Raw genomic sequence first — 9,336 nt, forward strand, 5'->3', positions numbered from 1 at the left:
CTGGGAATTGGTGATGGACAAGGAAGCCTGGCTTGCTGCAGTCCATGGGGTCCAAGAGTTGGACACGACTTGAGCAACTAAACTGAACTGAGGGAAGCCTGGCATGCTGAAGTCCACGGGGTAACAAAGAGTCAGACACAACTTAATCACTGAACAACAACAATCGTATAAAAGGCAAGTGGAGGGCTGTCCTAGATACAGCAGAAAGCAAAAGAGTGACCCTTGTTGGGTGGCAGCTCCCCCAGACACTGCCCCCCACAGGCTGTTGCCTCAGCAGCCCCTCTACCTGCCCCACTCCTGCTCAGATCTGCCAGGAAGCTCCCAGCTCTTTGCTAGTGTCTGAACAGTAACATTGAGATGAGAAGGAAGGGAAATGGGCACAGCGGGTGCTGTTTCTTCTTCAAAAGCAGAGGCAGGCTGCTTTTGCAAGAGCTCTAGATGATTGTGCAACTTGCTGGTCTTCTCTGGACCTTGGATTCCTGGACATCCATGAAACACAGACACTGACGCTGCCACTAAACTCTCAGGGCTGCAGTGAGGAACCCATGAGATCCTGGGCTGAGGGTGCTCTTTGAACTCTAGTGTGTGTTCAGTGCCATGAACATCAACAGCAAATGTCCAGAACCCAGGTGGGGGCGAATTGACTGAGTCAACAAGCCAAAATTTGTCAATCTTTTCTCTGGAAACTGGCACTGGAACCTCAGGTGACAGAGCAGGTATAAATACTCAATATTGGCTGAGGAACTTCAATTTGCGTGGAGGGAGGATCTGAAACCCTAGAGGACACAACTGTGAGTGTCTCTGTCCTAGCCTCTCAACTTGCTTTCCTGTGTCCAGTGAGTATCTTCCTTCCTGAACGGGGGCTTTATCCCACTGGTGCTGAGGAAGGCAGTGTCTATGGAGCTGTTACAGTCTAGGAGGGTGGGTGTTGGAGGTGGGGCACAAGGTAGTAATGGATGCTCTGCACTGTGTTCCTTTCATTTGGTGGGAGATGTGTTTCCTGGGCTGGGAGGAGGGGAGAGTTGGATGTGACATACAACCAGATCTCTGATGCCATTTTCCCCATGGAAAATGCAATTCATGGTCCTCTTGGAAGGAGGCACTTCTCTGTTCAGAAAGCCCCTTCCCTCCCACTACCTCAGCCAGCCAGTGGCCCTCTGTCTTTTTTTGCACAGATCACTCAGGCTTTCTTTGAAGTCTTTCCAATGCCCATGAGCCCTTTCCATGGTCAAAGCTTTACAGTTTCTGCCTCAGAGAAGAAAGAAGCCCAACAGTGGGACTGACCCATGTCCTGTACACACCCCTGATCTCACTTAGCTCCTCAGTCCCTTTCTGATGGTAACTGGAAGCTCTATTGGACATCTGCTCTTTGTCCCCTGAAGCCAGCCTTCCGCTAACTGTGCATCTCACATGTCCCTTCCTCCATGAGGCCGCTGGCCCAACTCCTCTTGGAAGTCTGGACAGACTCTACGTATGCCAGGGACTTTTCTCATGGAGCTCAGGAATGACAAACCCTGGTAAACACACAGTCATGCACCCATCCTGTGCTCAGGACAGACCTCACCCAGTTTAGGATGCTGGCTTTTCTTCAGACAGCACTGCAGACCTCCAATACTAGTCTATCCAGAACAGCAAGTGAGAGGAAACAAGTCTGCCTTGTCACAGCTAAGTCAACCACCTTACTGATACAGAAAAGGATAAGCAGGTCCAGAGAGGGGACAGGTCCCACCCGAGGGCCCTCAGTGAGTCCCCCCTGGTGTGACAATGGCCTCAGTGAGGAATTCTACATCCTGGTCACAGTGCCCCTGGCAAGGATGATAAGCCCAAAAAGGGATGACACAGAGCATCTGAGAGGAGGTTCATGCTGCTGGCAGACCAGGTTAGAGGCCCAGCTGGTCCACTCATGTCCTCTCTGGCCAGACCTTATCCTAACTTTCCATAAACTGCTTTCAGAGCCCTGCTGCTCTTGTCTCCAGAGGATGGGAGAGGAGATGAGGGAAGGGCTTCTCCTGATCTCAAGGAGCTGGGCCAGCCCTAATCCTCATCCTTGGACCGAGAGCAGCCCCTCTTTGTATTCCTCTGCCTAGGACATGCTTCCCCTCCCTCTCTCCATGTTGCTCCTGCTCACACAGTCCCAGAGTTTCCTGGGTGAAGAAATGGATGTCTATTCTGAGAAAACCCTCACCGATCCCTGCACCCTGGTTGTGTGTGCTCCGCCAGCAGATAGCCTTCGTGGTCATGATGGACGAGATGGGAAAGAAGGCCCCCAGGGGGAGAAGGGAGATCCAGGTAGAGCTGGGACCATGGGCCTGTCTTGGTGGGAAGGGGTGGGCACTTGTAACCAAGCCAGAAACTGAGTCTTCTGTAGGTGAAGCCTTATAGATAATCTTCTTCCTAAATGGGTGGGTTTCACCCAGATTTTGAGCCCACCTAAAACACGGCTTTACTGGTTCGCTAAGACTGGCTGCCCTGAGCCTCCAGCTTCATCACTAGCTGTCCTTATTCCTCCCCTTGAATCTTCTGACTCCCACCAGCCCAAAACGCACAGAGTAAATGACTGGTATTTGGAGTCATCTGCTCTAGAACTTAACTACTGTCCATTTGGAATGGTGCTTCTGCAGGTTGTTAAAGATTTTTAATATTTAATTAAGTTCTACTCCATGATGGGTGGGAAAGGCTGAGACACTGTAGCTCCATACGCAAGCCTGAATAAAAGGATTTTCCCTAAATATATTACAGAGGGAAAGAAAGGAAGCTTATATTTCACAGTCCAGCCCTGTGCTTAGGAGTTCCCTTGAGTAGTTTATTTAATCCCACCAAAACTCTAACAAGTGATGCATCAATATCATTTGACAGGGAAGACAATTGTGACACAAAGATGCTAAGTGAGACCCAACCTGGAAGGCGAAAAGGACATGAGTTTCTTTTTCAGACACATCTGTGCTTGTCTACTAGCTCTGTTTCAACAACAGTCCCCTAGGGAAAAGTCACTCAGTGTTTCTGAGTCTCAATTTGCTCATCTTTGGAAGGGAATAATATGACCACACAGTGACAAATAGTTGAGCCAAGCCTTCCCCCACCACCACATTTTTTATTATTATTATTATTATTTTGGTGAGGCTTTAGGATAATGTTGCATCCTCTTGCTGTAATCAGCAATCAGGTGGATTCTCCTGAGGTTTCCCAAGATACTCCTTATTAAGGGAAGTGTCTGAGAAACAGTGCCCCACAGGAGAAGATCTGGGTGTTACTGGCAAGAAGTGAGAATTCAATGAACCAGCAACAAGGATGAGGGCACCACTGTGGCACTGAACCAGGGCTGTGGAGGGATCAACTGAGGTCTTTGAACTTTCTCTAGTTTGTATTTTGGCTGGGGAAGAAGGAAATGAGCAACATTTGCAGGATCTTTGTTGCTGGTTCCTACACACCCCAGTCTTTGTAAGTATCTGTCTGTCCTTTACAGACAGAAAGTAGCTTCCAGCATGAATGAACTGGGCCTTAATAAGGCTGCCTAGAAGTGAACTCAATAGTGGGGGGTGGTATTCAAGGTACTAGCATTCTCTAGCTCCCAGAGTGTCCTGAATTGAATCCCAGGGCAGGGGGTGGGGTGGAGACTTTCCCTACAGTGGCTCTCAGCTTCATGATGTAGCCCAGACCTCCCTTTTTGTGCATTCCAAGCTGGCCTTGGGTTGGTGCTTGGAGACAGAACAGCGCACAGTCGGGCCAAGACCAGGCTCCACACTGCCTCCCCAGATCCAGGCACTGTTGTCCTTCAACGGTGATGGGTCTGAGAATTTCCTGGAGATCCGAGCATCCTCAGGTCCTGACCAGTAGGGCTGGGTGGGACCAGAGTCTGCACTGGGGACAACCTGCCCCACAGATTCTGACACACATGTTCCCAAGAACCTGATGTAAAGGACAAGATGGGCCTGAGAGGAGAGACCCCTGAGCAGAGGTAGAGGGTGGGGCTGGGTCACTTGGTGATGCCCCAGACATGTCGTGGAGGGCCTGTAACACCTGGACCCTGCTTGGGGGGCTGTATTTCCAGGGACAATTCCTTCTTTCCTCAGTGCCTCTGAGATTCCTGCCCAGAAGGATTCAGTGAGAGAGTCCGTCCAGGGGGACAATTCTCCCCTGGGAGTAAAACCTCACACCCCATAGCATTCCCACCACCCAACTCTGCTGATCTCTCTAAGCTCATTTCCTTCCCCTCCTCCCACACTCCCTGGACTCTGACCACACTGGCTCCTTCTTGGTCCCTGAGTATGCACATTCCCCTGCCTCCCCAGGACCCTGTCCTTGCTCAGTCCATACACATCCCCATGGCTCACTCCTCATCCCCATCACAGCTTCACTCATAGACTCCCTCTCTGGCCATCCTATTTAGAAGACACCCCCACCAATTCTCTAGGCTTCAATTTACCTCTGTGGCACTTATTCTGATCTGATTATCATATGTTAAACAGTTTCCTTTTGGTTAAGTATTTCTACATAGTTGAGTTTAAGCTCCATAAGGAAGAGATTTTATCTGTTTTTTTTTTTTTTTTTTTTTTTTTTTTTCCCCACTAAGAATCCCATGACAGCACCTGGTATGTAGTAGAATGTCAGTGAGTACTTGTGGAATAAATGAATATAAATGGCCAGGAGATAAGGCATTTAAGTACACTTCTTGTATTTCAGTCACTCAGTCCCCGTCTGACTCTTTGTAACCCCATGGACTGCAACATGCCAGGATTCCCTGTTCTACATTATTTCCTGGAGTTTGCTCAAACTCATGTCCCTTGAGGTGGTGATGCCATCAAACCATCCCCTTCTCTGTCATTACCTTCTGCTCCTGCCTTCAATTTCCATGGGGTTATTTCAGGGAAGACTGGAGCTTCTCAGGGGACAACATCTTTAGGAGGAGGCTAAAGATCTTTTAGCCTCATCTTTTACGCACTCCACTTCCAAGGAGATTCAGTTTCACTGACTAGGCTGGTCCTTTTTCCCAGGGCCTCCAGGTATGCCTGGACCAGCTGGAAGAGAGGGCCCCTCAGGGAGGCAGGGGAGCATGGGACCTCCAGGCACACCAGGCCCCAAAGGAGAACCTGGGCCCGAAGGTAGGAGGGTGGTATGTGGCGGGTGAGGGAGGTAGAAGAGAGGGGTGACGTTGGCAGCCGTGGTGGGGACCAAGGTATGTGCACAGAGCCTGAAGAAGCCTGGAAGCTCCATGCCTGGTAGGCCTGGCCTGGGCCTCTCCCCCCACATTCCTACACTGACTGAATTTCCACAACACTGTTCCTGGAGGAGACCAGGTGGTCAGGAGCAGTCTCCCAGGTCGCTCTTTCACCTGGAGCTGTGGGTGACAAGCTGAACTGCTGAGGAAATGGTGCCTGCCGAGCGCACTCTCAGCCATGTTTCTCCAATGTGTTCCTTCCTCAGGAGGAGTGGGTGCCCCAGGCATGCCGGGTTCCCCAGGCCCCGCAGGTCTTAAAGGAGAGAGAGGTGCCCCTGGTGAGCCTGGAGCCCCTGGAAGTGCTGGGGTGGCAGGTGAGCAATGGACATGGGGCTGGGCTCATGTTCCCCTGTGCCTACCACCACCACCCTCCAGGTCAGAGCTGGCATTCCAGGGAAAGAGCCAGCTTTGGGCTCTGGGAACTGTCTGTCTCCAGGGAGAGGGTGATGTGAGCAGCAGGGACTATTTGTGTTCAGGGAAGGCTGGTTGTTGGGTTAAGGGACAGTCAGTGTACAGAGAAGATGCATGCAGAGGATCCAGGCACTGAGGGCCATTTGTACAGGGGGAGGGCATACTGCTGGGGATATGACAGTCCATGTACTGGGGGAGGTGAAAATTGCTGGAAAGTGTGCCCAGAACTCACACAACAATTCTTTTCTGATCCCAGGGCCTGTTGGAGCCATCGGTCCACAGGGACCTTCAGGTGCCATGGGTCCCCCAGGACTGAAGGGAGACAGAGGTGGTCCTGGAGAAAAAGGAGCAAAGGGGGAGACTTCGGTCCCAGGTAAGAAAGGTCTGGGGTCTCTAGTGGGTGTGGAGGGGCCAGCAGGCCCTCTTCAGTTCAGCATCTCCTCTCATGCATCCCACGTCCTTATCCCACCCCCAAGATGCATCACCCTTCCCTGAGCCCTGGGCTCTGAGTGACCCCAGGCAGCGCTGGATCTGTCTTCACTTGGCCTCTCTCTCCTACAGAGGTTGATACTCTGAGGCAGCGGATGAGAAACTTAGAGGGAGAAGTTCAACGCCTCCGGAACATAGTCACTCAGTACAGGAAAGGTGAGCTCCTGGACCCGACCCTGAGCTGCCACTGAAGGCGGGCCTCAGACTGAGTCTGGGCTTGGCTTGGAGTTCGCTGGGCTTGGGTCTAAATTGGACTTCCTGGGACCATGACTGAGACTGGACCTAGACCTGGGGCAGGAACGGGGCTAAGGACAGGGCTGGGACAGAGCCGTGCCCCACATGCTCCAGGAGCCCAAGTAGATGCATGGGACAAGGAGGAGGATGCGGTCCATGTCACCAGTTCAACAGAACTTACCCCAGCCTACCCTGGGCAGGTTCCTATGACAGATGAGGGGTCACCCAACCTGCGATGCATTTCTTCCCTCTGTGGGGCCAGGGGTACAAGTGCACAGAGAAGCAGCCACACAGCCCAGGGCAGCAGAGAATCCAGGACTGATCCTGGGAGTGCAGGTGGGATGCTGCCTGTGGGGTTCAAGGCTGCTGGGGACCTGACCTTGGTGTGCGGCCACCAAGAATCTCAACCTAAAGATGTTCTGAGTCTGGCAGGGGCAGGCTGCCTCCAGTATCTGGCCAGTGCTGCACTCTCCCTGCATCTGCTTAGGTATTTAAAGCAGACATTCTTCCCTAAGTCTGGATCCTAATCAGGCTGAGGCCTCCTGGAGCACACACCTGAGTGCCCTGTGCCCTGGGATTCTCCACCAACTGCACCTTCTCCTTCTCTGTTTTCTCCAAAGTCAGCTTTGAATCCACATTAGTCGTCAAACCTCAGTGATTGAAAAAGGAGTTTTCTGAAGTCCATCGGAGTCAACATAGGGCTGGCTCCTGTGGACTCAAGCCAACTAAGTATTGAAGTAGTGGGATGATCATTTCCAGCAGTTCATGTCTTCCTTCTTGCACAAGCATATCTGCACACCTATTTACTCCATCATATGGAGACTGATACAAACAAAGGAGAATTTGGGCATATGTGCTGGCCACACATGTGTACCTAAACATCACTCAGTCCACACCATCTACATACATGGACACACAGGCACACATAGGCATACCTATCACCCAGATGAATGGGATGTAAACCAATCATGGCACACGAACTTGCACTGTCCTTGTCCAGGGCTGTCTGGGTGCCACCCTGACTCCGTGGAAAATCTGGTCTCCGACTGCTTATTGAAGCTACTCAAAGGAAAAAGGCAGTGGGTCAGGATGCTGCCTGGGTTCTGAACCAGTCCAGTGAGCCCTCTTAGGAGCCCTGAAGATTTCCATGAATGATCCTGGAAGTCAGAGTGGTATGGATGGGATGGCACAAAAAGAGACACTTAACACGCCACATAAGGAATGCTGTTACATAGTGTATCGCTACCTTAGAAATAAGGGATTAGACTCTGAAAAGGTAAGCGACTTTCCCTTGTCACCTGGGCTGTCATTGCCAGTGTGGGGCAGAACACATGGCCTTCTGAGGCCCAGACAGCTGATCCCACCCTGCCCCCAACCCCTACATACAGCTCTCAGATCCCCTGCCCAGTGGTCCAGGGAGGCTGACTGGCTGTAGCATCACCTGCGAGCATACAGAAGCCAACACTGGACTGCCCCCGGTGCAAAGGTGAGCACTTGGCTGCTCTCAGATGCACCTCTGTCCTCCCCTTTCTCCTCACCCCTTCACACAGCACAGAACAGCTCAGACAACTCCACATGCCCAGTCATCATGCAAGGGTGAGAGTGAGCTGCCTGTTTGGTGTTTTCCACACTCTCAGGAACTGCCCTGGGCTACATGGTGTCATTTCCCTGCCGAAGGCATTCCTGTTTACACAGTAATTAAAATCCTGGATTCTGGTGAACATCACGGGGTGGAACAGAAAGTGCACGTGGGAGCTTTAGTGTCACATCCAACAGGGTCTGATTCTCATCTACATCTGACAGCTGGACAACTTTGGGCCTCTTACATAAGCACCTGAGTTCCAGGGTCCTCATCGGTACCTGGAGACCATGGTACCACTCACAGGGCACATCATAGGTCCAGGGCTCCTCTGAACCAAGTGCCTCACTTTCTTCCTATCTGCTGCCCTGGTACCTGGAGGGGAGGCTGAGGATTCTGGTTGGAACACAAAGTCTAGGACTCTCCTCTTCCCCTAGCGGTGCTCTTCCCTGATGGCCTGGCTGCTGGAGAGAAGATCTTCAAGACGGCAGGTGCTGTAAAATCATATTCGGATGCCTGGCAAGTCTGCAGAGAGGCTGAGGGACAGCTGGCCTCCCCACGCTCTGCAGCCGAGAACGATGCCGTGACACAGCTGGTCAGAGCCAAGAACAAGCATGCTTACCTGAGCATGAATGACATGTCCAGAGAGGGCAGGTTCATCTACCCAACGGGGGAGTCACTGGTCTATTCCAACTGGGCCCCCGGGGAGCCCAACAATAGGGCCAAAGACAAAGGCCCAGAGAACTGTCTTGAGATCTATTCCGATGGCAATTGGAATGACATAGAATGCAAGGAGGAGCGCCTCGTGATCTGCGAGTTCTGAGCCCCCAGGGAGGAAGGGGGCTCAGAATGCCAGGGTTGTGAGCTGCCAACATCCTTATAAAAAGGTGACCCTCTGCTGCTCACAGCTTCCTCACTGAGCCACGGGATGAGGCCAGAAGGCAGGCCTCCTATGGAACTCCTTCCTTAGAATAAAGTTCTAAACTGTCTTCACACTTGGAAGTCTTGTCACAGAAAAAAAAAGGGGGGGGGGGTGGCACAGCCTGCTTTTCCAGGGGCAAGGGCTAAAAGGATGTCTTCAAGTCTCCCCTGTTGAAAAATTCAGTGCCCCTGCCTCACCAAGATAGATGTCTAGCCATCCATCTCCACCAACCATCGGCCATATATGACCCCAATGGTCACTGCCTGCTCCTTCCCTTTTCTCTCCTGCCTCCAATCTTCTTATCCTTCAGTCTCTTTCACTCATCTCTCCTCCTTCCTGGACATCCACAGAGGGGGAGCAGGATCCTCAGCTCTGGCTCCCTTCTCTCCTTGCACTCACTCTAGGCTTGGGCTCATTCTCTCCCATGGTTTCAAATTCCTTCTATTGATGCTTCCCCCAGGTAGAGCCCTGTTTGGACCTCTCTCC

At 51.9% G+C, this 9,336-nt stretch overlaps 1 protein-coding gene across 3 annotated transcripts; it reads left to right on the top strand.

Moving 5' to 3' along the window:
* Nucleotides 1–642: 642 nt before the first annotated feature.
* On the top strand, nt 643–8,917 carry LOC102395128 (collectin-43). Of its 3 annotated transcripts, none has more exons than XM_006040850.3 (7): nt 643–791; nt 2,088–2,289; nt 4,992–5,099; nt 5,422–5,529; nt 5,883–5,999; nt 6,188–6,271; nt 8,366–8,917. In XM_006040850.3, the coding sequence occupies exons 2-7, from the start codon at nt 2,091–2,093 to the stop codon at nt 8,749–8,751; spliced, it is 1,002 nt and encodes a 333-aa protein (XP_006040912.1). In that variant the 5' UTR covers nt 643–791; nt 2,088–2,090; the 3' UTR covers nt 8,752–8,917. The 3 variants fall into 3 exon arrangements, with proteins under 3 accessions (XP_006040912.1, XP_006040911.1, XP_006040914.1); XM_006040849.3 differs by having other exon boundaries at nt 680–836; XM_006040852.3 differs by lacking the exon at nt 4,992–5,099 and having other exon boundaries at nt 680–836.
* The last annotated feature ends 419 nt before the right edge of the window (nt 8,918–9,336 follow it).

This window comes from Bubalus bubalis, chromosome 4 (assembly GCF_019923935.1).
Source record: "Bubalus bubalis isolate 160015118507 breed Murrah chromosome 4, NDDB_SH_1, whole genome shotgun sequence".
Classification (NCBI taxonomy): domain Eukaryota; kingdom Metazoa; phylum Chordata; class Mammalia; order Artiodactyla; family Bovidae; genus Bubalus; species Bubalus bubalis.

Excerpts from the sequence above, each read along its gene's own strand:
- LOC102395128 (XM_006040850.3), top strand. The coding sequence starts at position 2,091 with ATGCTTCCCCTCCCTCTCTCCATGTTGCTCCTGCTCACACAGTCCCAG. Across the intron at positions 5,100-5,421 it reads AGGAGAACCTGGGCCCGAAG|GAGGAGTGGGTGCCCCAGGC; the intron begins GTAGGAGGGTGG and ends TTCCTTCCTCAG. Across the intron at positions 6,272-8,365 it reads AGTCACTCAGTACAGGAAAG|CGGTGCTCTTCCCTGATGGC; the intron begins GTGAGCTCCTGG and ends CTCTTCCCCTAG.